The sequence below is a fragment of the Balaenoptera acutorostrata genome, chromosome 15 (assembly GCF_949987535.1).
Source record: "Balaenoptera acutorostrata chromosome 15, mBalAcu1.1, whole genome shotgun sequence".
Lineage (NCBI taxonomy): Eukaryota > Metazoa > Chordata > Mammalia > Artiodactyla > Balaenopteridae > Balaenoptera > Balaenoptera acutorostrata.
Genome location: NC_080078.1, coordinates 64,504,233 through 64,529,837, shown reverse-complemented (window position 1 = coordinate 64,529,837; position 25,605 = coordinate 64,504,233). Strand labels below are relative to the sequence as shown.

The 25,605-nt window shown below is 45.5% G+C and overlaps 1 protein-coding gene across 1 annotated transcript in view; it reads right to left on the bottom strand.

Moving 5' to 3' along the window:
* The window catches only part of CHMP4B (charged multivesicular body protein 4B), a 46,766-nt gene extending 21,493 nt beyond the window's left edge, over positions 1-25,273 (bottom strand). Inside the window, exon 1 of the mRNA XM_007193268.2 lies at positions 24,909-25,273. Within this exon, the coding sequence (XP_007193330.2) occupies positions 24,909-25,098 (190 nt within the window). The 5' untranslated portion in view covers positions 25,099-25,273. The remainder of the gene's footprint in view (positions 1-24,908) is intronic.
* Between the last annotated feature and the right edge of the window lie 332 nt (positions 25,274-25,605).

The following is a 25,605-nucleotide window of genomic DNA, read 5'->3' as shown; positions in this document are numbered from 1 at the left end:
TGGGTGGGTCAAATCTAAGTAATTTCTTACAAAACTGTAAAGAGCACAGGATTCAAAGGTAACCTGATTGCTACCATTTCTGCATGTGTGTCAGGAAAATATATAGGTATATGTCTGTAATTTGCAGAGACTATCTCTGGGCTTTTTAATCGGTTGCCTCATGAAGGGACACTGAATGGCTGGGGCAGAGGAGGCACTTTAAAAATTATGCACCCTTTACATGACTATCTAATCAAAACAAACAAAAAAAAGTAACTTAAATAAAACAGCCAATTTCTTCCCCATCCACAGATATGAAAAGGCAGTTCTATTTAAAACAGCAAACATTTACTAAGAACAACTTAACAATGCCCGGCACTGCCACTGTGGTCTGGTACCGCAGTGGAGTGAAGGCATTGACTGAGCTCCTCCCAGTACCCACCAGGTCCAGGGCTTACTTGGGTTGACCAGGTTCTTGGCTGCAACAGACGGGAAGCAGAGCCTGCCCCTGGTTTCCTTTCCCAGGCTGGAATGAAATGTTTCTTTTCCAGCTGTCTTTTCTTCCTCTGCTTCCAGCTGAATCCATGCCAACAAGAGCCCCCTTCTGCCTGAGCAACCATGACAGCACCCTGGCAACTCAGATGACAACAGAGGTCTGGGGGCTGGGGTCTTTAGTGGGGAAGTAGGGGGGCGGAATGCCAGCAGAAACAACACTTTTCAGGGTTTCTCCAAAGTAAGAGAGAAAACCAAACCAGCCTCCTCTCCTTTTAGAATCAGAGACACATGAGAGGGTTGTAAAGACAAACCACCTTCCTTACCCAAATGGCAGCAAGGGATGGAGGGCAAGAGGAGCCACAGGAAGCTGGCGCCTTTCTGGAAAAAGACAATCTTGCCTTAGTCCACAAAAAATCTGGGCACAGAACCTCAGAGTCCTGGAACCCTATCGCATATCTCCATCTTCACACTGCCTGTAATTTAACTAGAATGCGAGCTCCTGGGAGGATGGACTGTGTCTCTCTATCTCAGCATCCTTGGTACACAGTAGGTGCTCAGTAAGGGATGGTTGGCTGGACAAACACACTCTTGGAGAATAAATCCAACCTTGTTTGTACAGAGGAGGAAACTAAGGCCCAGGGAGGTTCAGGCACAGAGTAAGTGCTCAGTAAACCCCCGCTGAGCCAAAGCCTGGTGGAGGGGTGGGCCTAGGACCAGAAACCAGGTCTCCAGTCCTTTTCCACAGGCCCTACCGGGGCTGGGAAAGAATGGATGAGCAGGAGCAGTGAGCTCTACCAGGGACGAGGAGAAAAGTGCAGGGGCAATTGTTTTCCTAAGGACCAACCCCCTCAAACTCCAAGCCTTTGCACACAGACCCTGCCTCCCTGGCCATAGGGGTGGAGTAGGCTTGTGATGCAAGCTGGGCTGCAGAACAGCCCCTCCTCCATAAGTGATTGGTCTAGTCATGAGCACATGACCCAAGCAGCCAATCAGATTCCTTCTCCAAAATCTGCTAGGAGATTCCAGAGGAGAGAAATGGGGGTAGAAGGAGGTAGCGATTCTTTTACCCCCAGGATCCAAGGCTATAAGCCAGAGCAGCCTGTGGCCATGGCCCAGACTCACGGGAAGTCAGTCAGTAAATCAATAAATCAGCAGAAAGAGACCAGCTCCACCCTGCCCTTTCCCACAGTCATGGGTCAACAAGTCCCCCTTCACCTGCAACTAAAACCAAACTGGCCATTTCAGGAAATGAGGTAGAACAGAAAAATGGCAGGGGAGAGAATCTGGAGCAGGGATTCTCAACCTGGGTTCCAGAATCCCTAACACGACAATGCAACATTTCCTATGTACTATATGTGTAGTTTTCTGAAGCACTTACTGGATTTTCAAAAGGATCCATGACCCCCAACGAGTTAAGAATGAGGGAGCTAGAGCAAAAGGAGACAGATATTCCCAAAGCCAGAACCTCCTGGACCTATCAGGAGTTCTTGATTGGTCCACCAAGTTCTGCAGGTCAACTTCCTTACTATTTCCATCTCCCAACCCAGCTGCCCTGAATTTCCTCCATGCCTTTACCACTGCAACAGCCTCTGCACAGATCTTACTGCCTCTAGAAAGATAACAACAGAATTGAAATTTTCTTCTAGCTATCCTCTGCCCTCAGCAACTTTTTGTGTGTGTGTGTGAACTGGGTTACCCCAAGTCCTCAGTAGCGTGACCATACATCCTGGTTTTGCGGGACAGTCCCAGTTTTTATCTGCTGTACCAGAGTAAATATTAATGGCATCTGCTTCTCCTCTCATAAGTGTCCTGATTTGGATGATATAAGGTCACCCTACCTCCCAGGATGAGAACCTCTCTGTTTCCTTTTCTTCCCAGTCACAGATCCTGTCCCATGGTGGGGAGATGCATACAGGGAAGGTTCTGAGGCTCTCAGAACAAAAGGAGAGTGAAGCTGAAGTGCATATCAAGAGGACAGGGCCATTTCCTCCCCTACATGCACCCTGCCAGCCACCTAGGTCAGGGGGATAAGGTGGGAGTTTGGCTAAAGTCCTGTTTCCTGCCTCTTATTTCTACACTCATTCTCCCTGAGAAGCTAGGTGGTCAGCAATCCCCACCTCCTCTCCTGTAACCATTTGTCACACCTCTCAATTCTGGCAGACCTGGATCAAGGCTGGAACATGAAAGGCAACTTCAGACTCTCCCTCCTTAAGGGCTCAAAAAGCTTCTCTACCCACACACAGATCATCGGCCTAAGCTGCAGCTTCTAGCTCCTCAACACACCGAGGGAAGGCCCCTCCCAGCAGCTGGAGCAATGAGGACCCAAGAGCAAGAGGACTGTGTCCAGGGTAGGGCCCTGTGGGGTTAGCTGGGTGTGTGTTCTTGGGGGCAAGGGGACTGTGTTGGGTGCTTGCTCACTAGGCTGCGGACTGCAGTGTGTGAGCTGGGGAAAGGAGGGGGAGGGGAGTGTGTGATGGGGTTAGGGGTTGCCCCCTCCGGTCCCTTCTCCACTTGTCACCAGTGGTCTTTCTTTTGTTTGTTTTCTTTTAAACTTATTTATTCATTTATTTTTCACTGCATTGGGTCTTCGTTGCTGTGTCCAGGCTTTTCTCTAGTTGCAGCGAGTGGGGGCTACTCTTTGTTGCAGTGCGCGGGCTTCTCATTGCGGTGGCTTCTCTTGTTGCAGAGCACAGGCTCTAGGCGCGCGGGCTTCAGTAGTTGTGGCTCGTGGGCTCTAGAGCGCAGGCTCAGTAGTTGTGGCGCACGGGCTTAGTTGTTCCGCGCATGTGGAATCTTCCCGGACCAGGGCTCGAACCCGTATCCCCTGCACTGGCAGGCAGATTCTTAACCACTGCGCCACCAGGGTAGTCCACCAGTGGTCTTTCTAAACACAGACTTTAACATTTCACTACCCTGCCAAGAAAACACTATACCGACTTTCATTCTCTGCAGCCTCATTAGGCTTCCCGTTCTCCCCAAATGCTCTTCTCATGCTTCATCTGGCTACCTTCCACTGGTCTTGCAGGGCTGCCCAGGCAGTAGCTTCTTGATCACACCACTCCCCCAGGCCAGGCTAGGCCCCTTCCCCTGCGTGCTCCTGCACAGGCCCTCACTGAAGTGCCCGAAAACACTAACACCGTGCTGTAGCTGACATCCCCCTAGACAGCCCAGTGAACTTCCTGGGCACAGTCCCTGACATAGATGAGGTATTCAAGCCCAAGCGTCATTTGAATGAATGAGGGGGAAGCGATGTCTACAGTCTGGTCAGTCACTCTGCCTCAGCCAGTGGTTTTCAAGGACCCCTGGGCTTAAGGAAAATGTTTTAGAGGTTCTTCAAACAACCAAACATTTTCTACCAAGCCAGAAGAGTTTAAACTGCCCAAGGACCTGCCATCATTGCTTCTCCACAAGAGTTTATTTGAACCATGTCTAGCTGCTAAAAAAGTTCGAAAACTACCTCAATGGACTAAAAATCCCCAACAACAGCCTGAGATCCTGACAACTCTGGGACAGAGCTCTAATGAGATTTTTATCCTTGCCAGATCTCCACAGGTCTACCTCCAGGGTCAATGCGAGAGGAAAGAAGGAATCTGTTCCTGGCTCTGACCGCCTGAGAATATAATACAAAGAATGATAGCTTCTCTATTTCTGTTCTTTGCAAAGCTTCTGAACAGATATGCTAATAATGGCTGGGAAGGCCTCTTCCTTATACCACCCCCCCCCGACTCCAATGCCTTTTATTATTTTGTGATTCAAGTCAAATCTCACTGCAATTAACTTCTTGGGACTAGCCAAATTCTAATGCTGGAATGAAATTCATTTTTATCAACAACTGCTTCAAACAACTGGGCCACAATCAGGTAATCCTGAGGTACCATAATGTAGGAGTCAGGCAGACTTGGGTCCATATGCTGGCTTTACTGTTTACAATCTGGGTGAGCCTTAATTTCCTCATTTATAAAACGGTTGGGACTTCCTGGGCAGTCCAGTGGTTAAGACTCCGAAGTTCCACTGCAGGGGGCGCGGGTTTGATCCCTGGTTGGGGAAGTAAGACCCTGCATGCCGCCCGGTACAGCCAAAAATTTTTTTTAAATAATTAAATAAAATGGTAATAAGACAATATCCTGGCATGAACTACCATGCCTATCACCTGAGAGAGGCTCAGCAAACATTAACTGAATCAGAATTTATATGAGGGAAAAAAAAAAAATCCCATTTCAGAAAGTACCATAACAGTCACTCCTAAAAGGCTTTTCCCAAGACTTATTAAGTGGCTGACCTTGGGCAAGTCACTTAACCTCTCTGAGGCTCACAGTCCGTATGTGTAAAATCACATCTGCATCTCACGGGGCAATAAGGCAGCACATGCAAGATACCTGTGTAGCACAATACATAATAGTGGATGCTCAATAAATCTTCATTCCTTTCCCCTTCAAAATGGACAGAGTAGAAACTGAGACTCAGAAAGCTAAGTAACTTCCCCAAGATTGCAATTAGAAAGTAATGGAGCCTGAATTCAAACCCAGTTTTTCTGACTCCAGAGCCCTTATTATTACTCCTCCCATTTTACAGATGAGGATACAGGCTCAGAGAGGACAAATAGCTTCTCTTAACGGCAGACATCAAATTTAAGCACCTTTCTGCTCAATGGTTAATCCTGGCCCCCCAAAATTCAAAGAGTAAAAACAGATCAGGCACAACAATGTGAATGTACTTAATGCCACAAAATAGTACACTTACAAATGGTTTAAATGGGGACTTCCCTGGTGGCGCAGTGGTTAAGAATCTGCCTGCCAATGCAGGAGACACGGGTTCGATCCCTGGTCCGGGAAGATCCCACATGCCGCGGAGCAACTAAGCCTGTGCACCACAACTACTGAGCCTGCGTTCTAGAGCCCGCGAGCCACAACTACTGAGCCCGCGTGCCACAAATACTGAAGCCCGCATGCCTAGAGCCCGCGCTCCACAACGAGAGAAGCCACCGCAATGAGAAGCCGCGCACTGCAATGAGGAGTAGCCCCCGCTCGCCGCAACCAGAGAAAGCCCACGCACAGCAACGAAGACCCAACACAGCCATTAATAAATAAATTTTTAAAAAATGGTTTAAATGGTAAATTTTATGTTATACATAATTTACCACCAAAAAAACCCCCAGATGGGTTCATGAGCTTGCTATCTGGTCTTCCCTCTTGAACACTGTAGCTTATAACCATATATGTGAGTGAGAATAATAAAAGTGGAGGACTAACTCCAAAGTGCACAGAATTAGCAGAAACTGAAAATCACTTCTATTCCCTTAAACAATACACAACAGTACTAGACTATATTCTGCTTATTTATTAAAGAATGTAAAGAAAGGAATGTCAAAAAGCAGGCTTCCTATCAAGGAAAGCAATATGTACCTCAAGTGTCCCCAAGTAGTCAATTAGAAAACAAAAAGGAGGATAAACACTAAAGATTCTCCAGCCAATTAATATCCTTAATCACGGCCACAGCAGCCCCCAAGCCCCCTTGCTGTGGGGCTCCCAGATCCTCCCCTCAGATGACTGGCCGCCTTCCCTGCCTCTCCACTCTCACCTCCCCATCCGCCTTGGCACTTTGGTTCTCCTGCTCCAAATATGGGGAACCATGCAATGCACGGGCCACTCTGTTCACTGCCTCACCACCACTCTCTCCCAGCCAAGCTTCCTTCCAAATCCTGCTGAGCACTCACTCCTCCAGAACATCTTTGTAGTCCACCAGATATGAGACCTGGTTCTGGTTCCAGCTCTGGTCAAATCAAAGTTTTAGTTTCTCTATCTGTAAAATGAGGGTGGGGAACAGACCCAGATGATCTAAGTCTCTTATGTTTCCAAGATATAGTAACTCATCAGATTCTGAACAAGGTTCAGCCAGACTAAGGCATCTGCCCCTCTTTCTTTCCTCGCTACCATTTACACATGGACCAAGATATAGCTCTGTCATGTTCAGATGTCCTGGCGTGTTATCTCTTCATGATGACCTTGTCTCAGGTATTGCTTCACTACTTCAGGAGACTCTAAATTTAAAGAAAGGAATCACCTTGTGTCTACTTTGGAATGGCGGCCTTCTCCCCTCCTACCAACCAGAGCCATATGCCTTTATTAGTAATTAAAACAAAACAAAAACTTGTTTCTCACACATGAAAAAAATCAGACAAGTCCGTCTTGGGTCTGTTTTCACTTAAGAGACAGAAAATTTCTATGTTTTAACTATTCAACCAAGGGGGGCAGAGAAATTCAGGCCAAAATTAACTCACATAAGACCTGTAGCCTTATGAGTCTTAAAACCCAAGAGAGAAGAGAGGTCAGCTCCTAAGAGCCTGGGGGCCAAAGAAGTGGAGTGGGGAGTGCCTCTTGGTTTTGCTTTCCTCCACACTGCCGAGCTCTCCCCTGCTTCCCAGCAGAGAAGGCAATGCTGAGCAAACCCCATAGATGTGGATTTTCAGCTGGGCCTGCATCTCTCCAAGTTCCCAGCATGGCCTGAGAATGCAAACAACTGGCCGAGAAGAGACTGAAAGTCCATAATCCGGCCCCTTTCCTGTATTTCTAGATAGTGAGGGAAGTGGGGAAAATTGTGTGTCTACATAAATACACACATCCTCTCCTCTCCCAGCAAGAGGCAGCCTCTCTCCTCCAAGCTGCCTCTCACAGCCCTTCTCTTTCTCCCTTGGATTCTAGTCATAATCCCTGACAGGTTGTGAGCCAAGACAGGCCAACACTTACCCGTTTCTGTACTCCCAGCACAGAACCCTGCACTACTAGGTGTTTAGGAAACATACGTTGAATGAGTAACAGAAGGAAAATATAATGGCCTCTGAGATTCTTAAAGAGGCCAGAGTAGACAAATACCTCTCTCTCCTCAAGTCCTGAGATACTATAAAAATCAAGACTGCTAGAGAGCTGGAAGTGTCCAATATCTTGATCTGGGCGGTGGTTACGTTTGTAAAAATTCACAAAGCTGTCTAATTAAGACGTGTCTGCTTTACCATAAACAAGTTATACCTCAATAACTTGAAAAGAAGAAAAGATCAGGAAGCACCAAAAATTGCTATTTATATGCCAACTCTTTCCTAGATCTCTTTATAGACTTCCTAGCCCTCCAGAGTCCTGTAAAATGGGCCAGAAGTAGGAATCATTCAGACCCCTTGCACAGGAGGATCCTGCGAGGCAGAGAAAGACAGCCTGGTTACACAGAGTGTCAGGAATGCAGCAACAAAAAGACCCTGAGGTCTGGATCCTCCAGGCAGCCCACAAAACCACCAACAGCCAGTTATAACTCAAAAGAAAACAACCCTCTAAAACAGTAGCTGTCTACTCCATCTCTCCTGCCAGCCGGCTTTCTTTCATGGCATCTTTAATTTTATTTTCAAAACCATTCTGGCAGGGCTGGGAACATGCCACCGCAGCATTTGTTGAGAAGCAGTGAGGCACAACTCACTGGAATGAGGCGATAGGAGCTATGGGTTCCAGTCCCAGGTTGGCTTTCATGAGCTGTGTCACTTTTAATAGGTCACCAACCTCTCTGGACCTGGGATTTCCCTCTGTACACAGGACAGATGAGCTCTAAAGTTGTGTGATTTTCCAGAACTGTTTAGGAGACAGGAATGTAATGTGAAAGTTAATAAAAGGGACAGAACTGTTTTAATGGGCACTAGTAGACACTTGAAGTTTTAAAGGCCTTAATTTAGAACCAGGTGGGTAAATGTCTTACATATCCCTAAGAGACTTAGCCACTCGTGGTGGTGCCAGGTTTACACTAAGCACAGGAGGCCTTTGCAGAGAAGGCCATGGCTCTCCCTAAGACTACAACTACATCTACAACTGCCATCCTAAAGAGTAGATTTAATTAAAATGACTCAAGTCAGGCCAGCCCTTAGTAGCTGGTTCCTTTCTCCACTCCCCTCACACAGGAGACAAATCCCCTGTGTCCCCAAAAGTGGGTCGGTGAGGAAGTCAAGTCCTACCACAAGGAAGCACCCCCGGTATGTTTAACTGGTCAGTGCTGAGTTTTTGTCCAGCGGGGCTTGAACCTGCTCAGCCCCAGCAGAAATCTGTGTCTCTGATTTGCCAAAAGGCTGGCAGTCTAGTCAGAGACAGGTTACTGATCCAAACGAGGAGATGCCCTCCAGCATCTGTGCTGTTCGCCTGGATGGAGGCTCAGGGGAGCAGCTAAAAACCATTATTCAGCTCCGGCCTCTGAACCAGGGAATCAAAATGGAAAATGTCCAGCACTTTCTACAAAATAGTCTGTGCCTTCCCCGACTTTTACAATGAGCAGGGATGTACCCAAAGCGTTAACAGACAAAATGAATGCTGAGCTACTCCATCTTTTTACACAGCAAAACTGCTTGGAGCAACACCTGGTTCTCTGGCAGATCACTGTAATATGGCACTTGTTGACTCAGAGAATGTTAGAGCAGGAAGGAATCTTAGCATTCTTTTAATCTGCCCTTCTCATTTTATTGTGAGAAAACAAATGCCCAGAGTTGGGCAGGCACTTGCCCAAAGATACCAGTGGACAGAGTCACAATTAGGACCAGGCTGCTCTAAGTCCTAGGGCTCTGTTCAACCAACCTGCATGCAGGGAGCGCCCAGGGAACAGGCAAGATAACAGGAGGCCGGGAGCTCAGGAAACAGGGAGGAAAAAAAGAGTTAGTTCAGATTCTTGTGATTAGGATAGGAGAGCCCAGGCTGAACCTGAAACGTATGGCCTCAGAAACAGAGGTCCTTGTCATCAGCAAAGAGAGTAACTAGTTCTCTCTTGGCTCAAAGATAAACAAAGGAAAGATTAAATAACCACAAAAATCACAACTAATTGAGTGAGCCAGCCAGGCAGCTGAGGGTGAAATGCCCAATATGAGGCAGCAAAGGACCTGATGAGGCTAGGTCAAGCTGGTTTAGGTCGGAAATATTTATTTGCCTGCTTACCTTCAGCATGTAATCTGAGATACTCTCAGAGTGGAAAAAAGTTGCTACTCTGCCTCTACCCAGCTGTCCAGGATGTGCTGGCCTTCGGAAAAAGCAGAAGGGGAACCAGGAAGAAGTCATGAGAAAAAGGGTGGTGAGCCATGTGTCTTCCCTTATAAGGAAACAGCCCCTATACCTACCTCATTCCTTCAAGTAATAATGGGTAGAAAGCCTACCAATGGGAAACCTCACCGGGTGCTGCAGAAAGATGGCTGCTGGTCCCCAGCACACTGCTCTCTAGACAGACTGTGTCTATCTGGTATGTGCCTCACTAAATTGAGCCTAAGACAGATTCCTCAGCTTGGCATCCAGTGCCTTCTTAGGGAGGCCACAGCTTACCTTTCCAACTCTTACTCCACCTGAGCCACCACCGCCCCTCTCCCACACCCCATAATGCTCCCACCCCTCCCATATATACACAATGTACACTAATCTCAGTACCTTGGCTCCCACAATCCCCTCTGCCTGGAATGACCTTGACCCCCTCCTCTGTCCCAAATCCCGTTCATCTGTACCCCATTCAGCTGTGTCCTATACAGTCCCTTCACATGGAGTCTTTCACAGCAGGCACTCAAAACGTTGGCCACATTGGGTGGGACTTAATCTAACAACCCTTGTCCTTTTCCACCATCATCAGACAGAAACAAAGAGCTCCATCCTGGGATGCCAACTAGAGTCCCAGCTCCTAAACCCTAGAGTAGCTGGCTCTCTCTCAGGGACTATTTGTGTGGCCTGGCCTCTCTGCCTCTTATCTCTGAAATAAGAGTAATAGTCCTTGTCAGAGAAGCTGAGTGCCTCGAGATGAGAGGCTTTGGAAACACAGATTCTCAAGTTCAAGGCCATTATTTTAAACTCCCCTTAGACCCATGCACCATTTACCAACTAATGCTAGGAACCTAAAGCTGTTTCCAGCCAAATGCCTCTTCTTGTATCACAAATGCCCCAGTGTATAGCTGTTGAGAGAGCTACAGTGAGGACTCTGAGTAGCCTGTTGGCTTTTTATTTCCACAGAGTGTGGAGACTTCCATCTCAAGTGTGGCAACAGTTCATGGTTTCAAGAAAAGCCTGGAGTTTTAGGCCTGTTGTTCTCTCAAATCTCATGGTATAATTCATCAACTGGTTCCCAGTCTATGATTGTGAGCCCATGGGGTTCACAGTTATCACTCCACTGCTCTGTGAATGCGCCGACCCAGCACCGCCTGCACTAAATGATGAATATATTGCACAATAACAAAAACAACCGCCACTTGACCACGTACTACTGTTCATGTCAGACACAGTCCTAGGACGAAGACACAAAATAGTGGGTATTCAGTAAATACTGGTTGAACGGAATAATGTACCTCTCAATTAATGGGTACTAAAAGCACAACTATTATCACATGATCGTACCAAATATTTTTTGGATCTAGATAAGGGTCCTCCAACCTGAGAAGACTGAGGGCCTCTGGGATGATGAAAGAAGTCTTGGGTAGGAAGGATTCAGGTCTGGACACTATTACTAGTTACACTCCCAGAAAGCAGAGCCAGGATGCCCTGAGCTATCTCTAGACCTTGGTTTCCTCAGCAGAACAACAAAAAGGTAGGATTAAAAGCACTCTAACAGGAAATGCAAATGAAACTACAATGAGGTACTACCTCACACTGGTCAGAATGACCATCATTAAAAAATCTACAAATAACAAATGCTGGAGAGGGTGTGGAGAAAAGGGAACCCTCCTACACCGTTGGTGGGAATGTAAATTGGTGCAGCCACTATGGAGAACAGTATGGAGGCTCCTCAAAAGACTAAAAATAGAGTTACCATATAATTCAGCAATCCCACTCCTGGGCATATATTCAGACAAAACTATAATTCAAAAAGATACAATATACAGACTACTATATATAAAATAGATAACTAATAAGGACCTACTGTATAGCACAGGGAACTCTACTCAATACTCTGTAATGGCCTATATGGGATAAGAATCTAAAAAAGAGTGGATATATGTATATGTATAACTGATTCACTTTGCTATACACCTGAAACTAACACAACATTGTAAATCAACTATATTTCAATAAAAATTAAGAAAAAAAAAAAGATACACGCACCCCTATGTTCACAGAGGCACTATTTACAATAGGCAAGACATTGAAACAACCTAAATGTCCATCGACAGATAAATGGATAAAGAACATGTGAGATACACACACACACACACACACACACACACACACACACACACACAATGGAATACTACTCAGCCATAAAAAAGAATGAAATAATGCCATTTGCAGCTACATGGATAGACCTAGAGATTATCAGGTCAGGGATTAGTAGATGCAAACTATTATATAGAGAACGGGTAAACAACAAGGTCCTACTGTATAGCACAGGGAACTACAGTCAATATCCTGTGATAAACCATAATGGAAAAGAATATGAAAAAGAATGTATATATATATATGTATGTATGAATCACTTTGCTGTACAGCAGAAATTAGCACAACATTGTAAATCAACTATACTTCAATAAAATAAATTAAAAAACAAAAATAAAAAAAAGCACTCTAACAGGTCCTCCCAGCTCTGCTCTTTAAGATCCCTTACCCTTAGGCCAGCCTCTGAAGCTCTAGAGCTGTACCTGTGTGGCTTCACCAACCCTAGAATAGTGGTCCTCAACCCTAGGAGCTTTTGGCCCCCAGGGGACATTTAGCAGTTTTTGGAGACATTTTTGGTTGTCACAACTGGGGAATCAGGGGGTGCTATGGACATCTAGTGAGTAGAGGCCAAGGGTGCTGCTAACCATCCTGCAATGCACAGGACAGCTCCCCACCACAAAGAATTATCCAACCCAAAATGTCAATAGTGCCGAGACTGAGAAAGACTGCTCTAGAGACTGCTGAGAAAAGAAGCTTACTGCTGTAAAATAAAGGCTGGGGAATGCACAGTGCCCATGTTGTAGCGGACTGTGAATGAAAGAACACAGTGAATAAGGGCTCTCAAACCATTCCAGACACGTACGAACAGCCTCCTCTCCATCTTCTCTCTGGCACTAGTCCCACTGTGTATAAGATGATTCAGTCACTCTAAGAACCTGAAACCTTATCCTCCTCCACCCAACCCATACCCATTACTGACACACAGCCTTTCGAGACTGAGCATAAATAAGAGGGAGCCTGAATGGTGCACGATGTGGCAGGAAAGCACTAGACTTGGAGCCTAATGAAGGCTAGCCTTGGCTCAGGCCCTAGGGAAACCACTTAATTGCTTTGAGCCTTAGTTTCCTCCTCGGCAAAGTGGGTTAAAATCACTTTGCCCCATCTGCCTTTTAAAGCTTCTCTGAGTTTCAAAATAAGATCATGGATGTGAAAGTGTTTTGGAAGCCACAGAACCCAGCACAAATGTGAAGTACTCTCCTGCAGAATAACAGGTGCTCATACTCCGGAGGGAATATTGTAAAAATTAATTTCCAATAACAAGATTTTGTCCACTGGTGAGTTATAAGCACTCCAGGTTATGGAGTCCTGGCCCTATGGAACACCAAAGATACTACAGCCCACCGTGATGCAGCCCACCTCAGGATGCCCAAGGCTCCTGGGTCAGCCCAGTGACTCAAGTAATCTGAACCTCAGCTTTCTCATCTCTAAAATGGGGGGATGGGGGGAGTAATACCACTTAATACATGAGGTTGTTGAAAAGATCAAACGTGATCAAGTTTGTAAAGTGCATGGCATTTCCCAAAGATGGGGGGGAATATTTTCATTTTCTGAAGATTTTTGTCCTGAAAAAAATTTTTTTGCTTCAAAATACTTTTTTAGAATGATGAAAATAACTTAAGAAAGGGTGTTTTCTACAATGCTATTTGTCCTTTACACCTCCAAAATTACCTCTAAAATCTAAGCATAAGAAGGGTTGTCAGGAACTTAATTTTGTTTTAATAATTTTAACAATAACTCAATCCAGAAGCAAAAATTTAACCTATAAAACCTTAAGATTACAGGAAATTTAAAAATTATTTTGATTTATATTATACTCTTATTACATAGAATAATGCTAGGATGACTAATAAGGGATTTTCAAGCATGAAATACATTACAATAGGGTAAAATTGGGGAAATGGAATGGAAATATGAATTTAAGAAGGGAAAAGAACACTACGTTTCCTACTGTTAAAAGGTCATTCATGTATTTTTAAATTTTGGATGATGATAAATATTAAATTGCTGTGGTATCTATAATTCTTTGGATATGTATAAAAGCATGAAACAAAAAAAAAAAAAAAAAAAAGAAGGGTTGTCAGGAACTTCCCTGGTGGTCCAGTGGTTAGGACTCCGCGCTTCCACTGCAGGGGCACGTGTTCGATCTCTGGTTGGGAACTAAGATCCCGAATGCCTCGTGATGAGGCCAGAAAAAAAAAAAAGAAGGGTAGTCAGCAGCCGCCAGCCCTTCGGCCCTGCCTCCTAAGAGCAACAAGCTGAATGCCAGGCTGATACCAGCTCCCTCTTTGGCTATGGCCACAGAGGGCTATCAGCACCCACTACAGCTCAACACCCAAATCTTCTAAGCAATCTGTAACCAATTACTGCCCTTGTGCAAGATTCTAAAAGGAGAAAATGCTCTGGAGAGGTGAAAGCAACTGATCCAGCTGATGGAAAATTAAGAAACTAGTCTAATGAGTTCTGGGGACACTGAGCTGATCAAACTCCTCACCCAAATGGGGAGCCTTTCAGGTGGCCTCATCTGAGTAGCAACTCCTCTTCAAACCTCTGCAGAGAACAGCAGCCGCTACACACGTGTGCAAGTCTTGTGTTTGCTTTTACAACTATCAGGTCTTATACATGTTACAAGCCTTACACAGATTACAAACAAAGAACTTACAGTTCCTGCTTTAGCAGACAGTAAAGAACCCACTCCTCAGGTTTATTAGTTCCTACTTCCTTTTGTAGGAAGTAAGACAACTGTAAAGCAAATTGTAAAGCAAAGTAATAATCATCAGAATAAGCTGCACTTTAAATTTAATATTCTAAAGCTAATTATTTTATGACTAGACTAAGTTAAACATTTATCCATTCTTATGTCCCCACCAAAGGGGCTTCTGATTCAAATAAAGTACTTTTTAAAGGTACTGCATATATCCCCATGTTCCTGGTTTTCCTTCTCAAAACTTCTCCTATTAATTCAAAGTTTCAAGCACTCACACATTTTGAGTTCCCTACTGCTTTAACATTCTACCACTCTCCAAAATAACTATTTAACAAAACACAGATTCAAGTAACACACACACACAGAGCTATTTTGACTCCCTCCACTGCATATCCTATTCTCTGAAGTCTGAATATGCTTCTAGAACAGATCATACTGTACCTTGATTGTATCTGTTTACTTGTCTGTCACGCTAGCTAGATTATGAGCACCTCAGAGGCAGTGACCTGTCTCCACCTGCATGTCCCCAGTAAACTAGGACAGTATCTGGCACACACCTCAAGTTAATATATATTTATCAAATGGGTGCATGAAGGAAGCGAACATTTCTAGCAACCCTCTTTTAAAATGGACCATCTGAAATGCAAAATGAAATGCAAATGTCTATTGGGATCTCAGCGTCAGAGTCCTGAAAGTGTACAATATCCAAATTCGTTTCAAAACCCCTTCCCTCAAATACACCCTACTCTTTACTCAACACAGCTAGAAGAGAGCAAAAGTTCTTCTGCAACTTCCAGTTGTAACTCTAGAGCTGAGGTGGTGCCTGTACCAAACAGGAAGTGCTCGCACCCAACCCCCACCTCTCCCCACCCGGTCACTGCCAACTCCTTTAAGGCCTAAAGCAAAAGGTCACACTGTCATCCCCAACCCTAAACTGGGGCAAATCTCCCCAACTCAAATCTCCACCAAGCTACATTTAGGGTGTTCTTGCGGTTGGCACTAATGGCCAATTTTGGACTTTAATTACTGCTCTCCGAGGTTTATCCCCCCACCAGGAGTTGGGCCTCCAGGAAGCAGGAGTGTAAGGCAGGGCCTCACACTTCAGCAGAAAACCCTGACTGGGTAAATGTCTGAACTCCTGCTTTGGGACACACAGAGCCTCATGGCTCTGAGCAAACTCAACTGCCCTGATTGTTCAACAGGAGAAAACTTTCCTCAGCAGGTTGTGCTGTGCCTCAAGCTCCAGGGCAAGCATCCTAAGCAACCTGGTGCTTGATCCTGGGGTGTTTTGTTTTGTTTTGTTTTTTGGTTTGTTTGGTTGGTTTTGAGGGTGAAAAGGAGATGACAGAGCTCTTTGCTGGGTTTTAACCCAATTAGGAATCCTGCTCAAAAATTCACTATCACCTTAAAATCCAGAAAAATGTCATTTTACAGAATTAAATAGGGCAAGTTTGATGATGAAATTTCCTGTTTCACCATCCCACCTCACTCCCTCTCCCCTAGCTGAGAAACTCCTTGCATTTTCTAGCTTGACTTTATCCATAAAGAAACACTCCTGAAAGAAACACTTTACCTAGGATGGTTCTAAGACTCCAGTCAGAAAATGTATGGGCTGTTTAGTCAGGATAACTTTTTCCTCTGAGAGAGCCACAGATCTGTCCAACAGCAGGATCCATTGCACCAGGCTGTGTCTTTTTCACTGCCTGGAAATCCACATGGCATCTCAGATGGCTCCTAACACAGAACAGGCACTCAGAGAACATCTGTTCCTCCTGATGCAGAAAACTGGTGGATCATAACAGTATCAATGCCATATAAACAGAACAGGAAACAGTCACAAAGCCACTGAACCAAGAAATCAGAACTCACTGAAAAATAATTTCTGGTGGAAAAAGATATGACTTTAAAAAATTCACTTCCTAGCCCACTCCAGGTGGAGTTATCTCCTCACCTGGGGTCCTTATGGCACTCTACACAAGCTCACTGGGTGAAAATTCTTTCTTCACCACCCCACCAGGCAGTGGTGCTCCCTGAGGATGGGAACTACCCCTAACCTATCACCAGAGTTGTTGGTGCCTGACAACCAGTGGGTCCTCATGACCAACAGCTTTACTGAATGCATGTCAATTATCTAGATGGCTGGCTTCTTTCATGAAGAAGGCTGCTACCCCATCAGGAGGACATGTGTTCAAGTTCTTTTTCTTTTTCTTTTTTTTTTTTTAATATTTATTTATTTATTTGGTTGCACCAGGTCTTAGTTGTGGCAGGCAGACTCCTTAGTTGCGGCTCGCTGGCTCCTTAGTTGCAGCACGTGGGCTATTTAGTTGCGGCATGCGAACTCTTAGTTGCAGCATGCACATGGAATCTAGTTCCCTGACCAGGGATCGAACCCGGGCCCCCTGCATTGGGAGCGTGGAGTCTTAACCACTGCACCACCAGGGAAGTCCCTCAAGTTCTTTTTCAAGGGAAGGAAGGAAGACTTCCACTGAATTCTCCAACCATTCTGTGGCTTCATCAGATTACTGAAGGTATTTGGGAATAGGCTGAGCTGGATAAGAGTTCAATCTTTGAGCCACAAAATGAGTGAGCAAATTAGCCAGGTAGACAGCATCCCTGAGTGTCCAGGAAAGAATACTGGCATGGACATATGAAAAATGCCCAACATTCTCATGTAACCCCTACAATAACTATAGAGAGCTGTCTCTTTAATGTGCATACAAACCACCTGGAGATCTCATAAAAATGCAGGTTCTGCTTCAGTAAGTCTGGGTGGGGCTTGAGAGTCTGCATTTCTAACAATTTCACAATGTTCCCACAGACCACACTTTGAGTGGCAAAGTTTTGTTGTTATTGCTGTTGTTTTTAACCTTTTTAAAAATTGAAGTATAGTTAATTTATAATGCTGTGCTGCTTTTTGTTTTTTTAATTGAAGTATAATTGACCTACAACACTATATTAGTTCCAGGTGCATATACAGTGATTCAATATTTCTATATGTTACAAAATGATCACCATGATAAGCCTAGTTATCATCTGTCACTACACAAAGTTATTACAATATTACTGACTATATTCCCCATGCAGTACATTTCCTCTGACTGACTCATTTATTTTTATAACTAAAAGTTTGTACCTCTTAATCTCCCTCACCTATTTCACTCATGCCTCCCATACCCCTGCCCTCTGGCAACCACCTGTTTGTTCTCTGTATGAGTAGCAAAGTTGTATAGTAAATAGTGTATCCTGTTCTTGCAGCTGAAGAAGCTGATGCTCAGAGACAGGAGGAGACTTCCACTAGCAAGCAGAGGTGGAATGTGAACTCAGGTCTTCTGATCCCAAACCCAGAGACTTTTCTACCATACCATTCCACTAATCTTTTCAGCTAAACATCCAGGACCATGAAGATGTGTAGCTTTCCCACATCCCTCAAATAAGCCCTCCTGCTAGCTTTGCCATGTAAGGAAGAGGGAGGAGGGAAAACTAGAAATAGAAGCTATGGGTGAATCAAGCCAGCCAGATGCTCTTGTTAAGAACTTAAATCATTCAATCCTTCAGCTAAGACTCCTTAAGAAGGACCAAACAAACTTCAGGCGCTCCTAGATGCTCATTCCTTTACTAATGAAAGGCCACAGGGAAGTGTAATTGTTTAAAACAAAAAAAACAACTGTGTCAGTGATATGGGAATTATCAGGGCCTTACAGCACACAGAACCAAATTAATTCCTAACAAACGGCTAGTCCTGTGTGTGCTGGGCTGTGCTGCTCAGACCTCAGCCAGCATATTCAGAATGGTCAGCTCTGCCCACTCCACACCTTAAGAGCAAAACTGATGAACAGGAGCCCACCCAGAGGAGGGTAACAAGGAAAGAACAGAAACACCAGGCAAGGAACCGTCAATGGAACAGAGAAGACCTGTTGAGACGTAAGCCCCATTTTCCTTGATCTGTCTTCCCAAAGGGGGATTAGACCTGTTCTCTGTGGCCCCAAGAGGCAGAATTAGCAACCTGTTTTCCCAGTTGAAGAAAACAGTTCACCACTGTCTAGTGTCAGAGCTGGGATCTGCCCGTAAACCTTCTAACTCCAGATCCCACATTCTTTCCTCCAGCCCAAACTGCTTCCCTACAGAGCTACCACCCCAACCTGTACCAGAGGTAGGCACTACAGGAAGACAGATCTCAGTTCCAAATAAGAAAGGTGATTTCATAGTCAGAGCTGTCCAAAGACAGACTATGCTGTAGCGTGGGAGGATAGAGCACCTAATACAAATCCTATCAGCAGAGAGGTTCAATCAGAGGTTAATCACTTGGCAGGAATACTGCAAAGGGAATTTGGGCACTGGATGGGTGACTGGGTGAGATGAACCTGCCACCCCTCAGAGATGAATTAATCTCTTCCTGCTGTATTTTCCTCTAACACTTCATTTGTACATAGTTTGCCTTTCATCAGTTACTTGTACATGTGTGTGTCATCTTCACTGAACTGTAAGCCCTTGTAGTGTCTTATCCATCTTTATATCCCTTATTGTGCCTAAGACTATACCTGGGAAACCAAGGAAACATTTACGTGCCTCCTCTGTGCCGGGCACTCTGGTATGCATTCTGTACATATCACCTTATTCTGTATCCTCACAAGAACCCTAAGAAGTATTGTTATTACTGCCTTTTTATAGACGGGGAAACAAACTCAGAGGATAACTGCCAAGGCATTGCTGGTGAGTGGTGAAGCTGCCACTCAAACTGGGAATCTTCTACTTACACCATCATGCTGCCCTCCTCCTAGAAGGAACTGAACAAACATCTGCTGACTTAAGCAAACACCTTAAAAAACAGGCCAGTACTATATCCAGCTAAGTCTGTTGTCGTTTTCTGCTGCTATGCTCAAATTTTCCTTCTAATTATAACCATCCATTCTCAAAGTGACCAATATAAAGTTGTTGTTTTTGGATATCCTCTCTCTCACTTTTTCAAAGACAGTGGCAGAGCAAGAGGACCAAGTTTTCACAAACCTTTCCTACCCAAAGGAATCCCTCAAGGCCCCAAGAACTCCACCCCCTCCTCCCAGTAGACCCTAGCTCCATCTCAGGGCTCTGGACCACTGTAAACAAATCAGGTCCTGGCTTTCTGCCCCAGAGGTATATGGCTCACACACATCTTCACAGGCTCTTCTCCAGAACCTCGTTCTCCACACTCAAACCCAACGCAGGGCAACTCAGAACTTCCCTGAGCAAAACAGTCTAGCTCACAGGTCCTCACATTTAGCTAAACTTCCAAACAAAATCTATCCTGAATTTCAAATCACATTAGAAACCTACTGGCAGGCACTTAAAAATATTTAATCTTCCTGCCAAATGGGGCAAAAAAAGATTTTGTAATTTGAATCAGAGGCGCCAGCATGTTTGGACAGCCAACGCATAGGCTTCTCTGACACTCCATCTGTCTTCAGAAGTAAACCAAAGCCAATCTGGCCAACCATCTCTTTAAACAAGAAACTTAAGCATCACCAAGGGAAATCCTCATTGCTCAGTTCCCTGGGTGGGTTTCGGGTTTTCCATCCCCGGGCCTCTGGGATAGGAGATACTGCTGGTACACGCACCATTAAGATGCTGTGCTTTTCAACCTGACACCTTGATTGCAGAGAACCAAAAAGCCACATTCACTATAAATTTAACTTATTAAGATGTCTTCCCACGTGTTAACATTTTAGAGCAACTTTATTAAACATGAGAGAGCCACCCCGGCTCCAGCAATAAGCAGGACTTAATGAAGATATATTTCCCATGAGCGTCTGGCCTCTCTGCATCCATCAGACATTTTCAACTGAACCTAAATTAACCTGTAAATGAACTGATTTGCATTCATAAACCCAACAGAAATGTACCAGTTTAGGGTGAGATATCCAATCTCCATTTTCCAATCTCACACAATTCTCTTGTTAAACTAAAATATGATCCTTTCTACAGCCTGGTTTCATCTTTATTAAAATGGGAAAACAGGGAAATCTGAACCACCTAGGGTAGATATTTCATAACTAGTTACAATGCCTTAAGAAGAAAATAATCTTTGATATATGATCACCTTTCTTAAGGAGAACACTAACTGGGCACTGTTTGGAAAGGTACCAAAAAAGACCTAAGCTGGGGAGATTTTCGTCCGTTCACCTATACTGCATTCCTGGTTCCCATCTATTTCTCAGTGAAAGAACTTTTCCACTTGACCAAAGAGGTTTGATCAACAATAACTTTATCAGAAAAGGAAAAAAGTATACTTACTCAATATCCACAATGTGCCACACTCTTTCATAAATATTATTGAATATTATCTTAGTTAATCCTCACCACAGTCATGTGAGATGAATATTATTTCCACTTGATAGTAAAGGAAAAATGACAATATTTAAGTGCCTTGGATGTCAGGGCCTGTGTCTGGTTTCTCTATATTCCCAGCACTAAGCTCCAGGCACTGAGCATGGGACCTAGGACACAGTTTAAGAGCCTGCCACATGCTTAAGAATGAATACATCACTAAAGGAAACAAAAAGAAATTTGGAAAAAATATGCAATCCAAATTTTGCTCTAGGCCCCTACCTGAAACCACTGCCTGGAACACACCTGCCTGATGCAAATAATCTACTTGAGCAGCAGAGGTTTGTTTCAAAGGACAATTTATCATCTTTCCAACATCTACGTCACAAAAATAGCATCCACATTTGGCTACACACTTCACAGGGCAGGACCTAGTCCTGTCTCACTTCTTTTTCCCCCCGACTCAGCACCACACCTTGCACAGGTGGGTGTTTAATGATCTGAGTGATGACAAAGGTCATGATGATGCCTTCAGCCATCATGGGAGTAAACAAAACACAAGATGCCCACAGCCACCAGAAGAACTGGTCTCTGAGTCAAGTTACATCCTCTCTCCAGCCTCATTTTCCTCTCCGGACAATGTGAATAACAGAACATACCCCCAAGACTGTTTGCAATCATTTAATAAATACTTACTGAGCATTAGCTACATGCCAGCACCGTGCTAGATACAGGGGACACAGCAATGAACATGACTATCACATCCTGCCTCATGGAGCTCAAAGTCTCGGTGGATATCATGAGACTCATAAGAAAAAAGGAGTTTTACAAACTTCAAAGGACTCACAATTATGAAGAATTGCTCCTCCTCTGAGTTTCTGAAGTTGGTTAATGGCATCACCATCCACCCATTGTCCAAGCTGTAAACTTGGGAATTGTCTTCAACTCCTCCCTCTCCTTCATCTTGCCCACAATTCTGACCAATCACCAACCTTCTTCTGATTCTCCTTCAGAAAAATCTCTGATATGTATTACTTCTCATCTAGTTTTCCATGCTTCTACTCTAGGCCCTTTGTTCCCACCTGAAGAGTCTCCTTGTAATATGATAATGGCAACCATTTATTGAACACTTACCATATGGCAGGCATTCTACTAAGAGCTTTGCATGCATAACATAATTTAATCTAATAAGGTAGATACTAGTACCCCTATTTACAGAGGAGGAATCTGAGGTACAGAGTAACCTGCCCAAGACACACAGCTAGTGACAAAGCTACAGCTCAAGTGCACTGTCCATGAGATTCTACCCATATCCCTTACTGGATTCCTGCCTCCAGTCCCTTCTTGGTCAGCTGACACTCCTTCCTTTATTGCTACTGCTGCAGTGCTCTTTCAGAAATCCAAGCTGGTCTGTCTCTTCTGCTTTAAGACAGCCTATGCTCCTCACCATCTCCAGGTCAAAGTCTAAAGGCTACAGGTCACTCCCCAGTGTTAACCATCTGCTGTCCTGCCCCACAGACTCCCACCAGGAGATGCTCTCACTCAGGGCTCCCCAAACTCCTTGCTGACCCACTTCACATCTCCTTCCTCAGCCAAGCCACCTTTGCCCTTTCCCCTCCAGACAAGAATATTCTCCTCTGCAGCCTGAGCCCCACGTACACACTCATGTTTCAGCACTGACTGGTATGTTTCCTTCCCTCTCTTCCTCCTCCCTCCTCCTCCTTCTCCTCCTTGTCCTCCCTCTCTCTTTCTCTCTCTCTCTCTCACACAAACTCAAAAAACAAACAAACAAAACAAAACAAAGAAAAAAAACCCACCATACACACACTTCCAATCCTGAGTCCCTGGAGGGCAGGAACAGTGTATTTTCATCTCTGATCCTCCAAGTCCCAGCACAGCTCAAGTCAGTAAGTAACTAAATGAATGGTATGTTGTGGTGTTAACACCTCTGAGCACTATTCCTATAAGCAAATAAGACCTTCCCCGAGAGTACACTAAAAAGAAGGGCAGTAGCTCCTGTCCTCTCAAGCAAACTCAAGAAGACAGACTGCTTTCCAAAAAGTTATTACAACTAGCTGAGATTGGTCCTCCACAGTCTGCTGGCAGCCTCTCTCCAAGCCTCTTGAAAGCCAATTAATCACCTCTAAAACGGTAGAAACAAAACTGCTCCAGATCAAAAGACCACAGGAAAATTGCTCTCTCAGTTCGGAGATGATGTAAACTGATGCCCTCCTCCACCCGGCAATGGGCAAAGCGTTCCCCAAATGCAGCCTGGTCAAAACACTGACTCTAAATTACCTCTGTGAACAACAGAGGATCCTGACTGAGGGAGAGTCATCACAGAAAAATGCCAGAGACAGCAAAATCTAACCCTGCTCTCCATCTCCAGAGCTACAACTGGACTCCAGGCCACAAATGCATGGCTGCCTCTGTCCTCACTGGTCTCCCAGCTCCCATTCTCACCCCCCACAGGTCTACTTTCCAAAGAGAGGCCAGATGGTGTTTTTAAAACTATGTGAATGATAAGGACACGCGTAACACCCTCCAACAGCTTTCCATCCACTTGGAATAAAATCTAAACTCTTTACCAGGAAGTTCAAAGTCCACCCCACACCCACTTATTTTATACCACTCTCCTCTTCAATCACTACATTCCAGAAACAGAGGTCTTCTGTTTCTTAAAAGAGGCCAACCTCCGGGCGTTTTTCTATGCTGTCTGCTTGCCTGGAAGGCTTCTCCCCTAGATTTCTACAGAGCTGGTAAGTTCTCAAGGTTCAGTTCAAACTTGACCTTTTTGAAGAGGACTTCCCTGACCACCCTATCTAAAGTGACACCCCTTCCCACCCCATCACTCCCCATCCAATTTTTTTTTTTAGCACTTTTCATCACTAGACAAAATTTTCTTCATTTATTTCTGTCTTCTCCCTCATTAGGGTGGAAGCTGTGTTTTGTTCACCCTGTGAATACAGTGCATGCAGTAAGCCCCCAAAAAGAATGTCCAGAGTATCCACTGACTATCAGCAAAGGAGCATCCTCAGGATGGGTTATTTTGTGCTTTTGTTAAAATGAAGAAAACATCTATTTAACCCCTACTGTATACTGGGCACTGTAAATCCATATCTTCCTTTCAGAGGTAAATTCACTAGCTCAAGGTCACACAGCTAGTGACTTGCAGACTTCTGAGTTAAATACTTGTTTGTAAAGCTCCTAAACCCCTCTCACCTTTCCTCCTTCTCAGGGGGAGGGTTGTTACGCTATGGCTCACTCTCATATTGCCATAACAACGAGAAAAATCAAATATTCCTGAATTGCTTTACAGTTACTAAAGCGTTTTCACATTCACTTCACTTAAGAATACAAAGCACTTGCCCAGAAAGCCATACAACAGTAAGTAAAGTGCCTCAGAGTTCAATATCCCTGCCCTGAACCACAGTGGGGACTGGGGGAGGAGTCGGGGCCAAAGGAGGAATGGAATCCTTATTTCTGGTACACAGGGACTGGGAAGCGGTGAGTCACCGGGTAAAGGCTTGCGCTACGTGAAACTCTGATAAGGCAACAAGAAGTGAATCACAGGGCTGGAAGGCACCTTAGGCCTCATGGAGGCCAAAGTCCGGCTGACGGATGGGGAAATGAGGCTCAAGAAGAAAAGGAACTTGCTCAAGCTCACTCAGCAAGTGAATAGAGCCCGAACCAGGGGGTCTCCTCTCCCCCAGTCCCTTTTTCTCTCCATCCAGGCGGCTTCTTAAGAAGAATTCTGAGTCAGGGGGATGGGGAGGGACCAAGGACTGCTCATGGACTCCATAGAGGGGTCGGGAGAGGGTAGGGGTGGGACCAGGAAGGACACAAGTGTCAGGATGGAGGGCAGAAATGAGCCAAGGAGGCGGCGGCAGTATCTGGGAAGGTGGGTGAGGGCAGGCCAGAAGGAGGAGGAAAAGGCGGAAGAGAAACGAATAGAGTGAGGGCGGAGGAAGAAGTGCTGTGAAATTAGAGCCGAAAGGGCCTGGCAGAATGGGGAGAGCCTGAGACGAGACGGCTGAAATAGCAGTCTGACGATGGAGGAGTCCAGGGCTCCGGGAGACACTGAAGGGAGTCAGACGGGGAGGGGTCCCGGACCGGGAAAGGCAAGGAAGGGAGTCTGACGGGATAAGAGTTCCAGAACCTGAGCAAACACTGGGGCAAGTCTCACGAAGGTGGAGTCCGGGCCAGAGGAGTCTGAGGGGGCCGGGCCGACTCACCGCGCTTGTTTTTGGTGCCGTGCTTCTTGGCGGCTGTCAGCTCCTGCTCGATCTTCTTCTCCAGGAATTCCTGCTTCTTACTTAGCATCTCCTCCGTGTCCCGAAGCCTCTGGATGGCCTCCTGGGGGGTCGGGCCGCCCTTGCCGGCCTTACCCCCTCCAGCCCCGAACAGCTTCCCGAACACCGACATGGTTGCTGCTCGCCGTGCCGGCCTGCGCCGCCCGCTCCGGCTCGGCTCGGCTCCGGCGCCTTCTACCCGCTCCCCGCTCCGCCGCTCCCTGCCGCCGCAGGCCTCTCCGCCACCTCCGCCCCGCAGCTGCGCCCGGCCGCGCCACCTACCACAGGCCCCCACGCCCGGCCCGGCCGGCGTCAAGGAAACACGCCACTGACTACAACTCCCGGTGGGCAACGCGCCGTCCGTCTCTCAAATCTAACGGAGGGTGGCGCGCTGCATGCCGGGAGGCTATAGTCTTCCTGCTTAAAGCTCTCGGCGGCGCGCTTTTTAGGTCTAGCTAGGGTCAAAGGGCGAGGTCGCATGCTGGGAAATGTAGTCTCCTTGGAACCAGTTCTGTAGCGGTAGAAGAACAGGAAAAGAAGTAAGAATATTTTATAAAACAGTAATTAACGTTATGCACATTCTATGATCCAGGCACTGTGGAAAATGCTTTACATGCATTATCACATTTAATTCTCACAA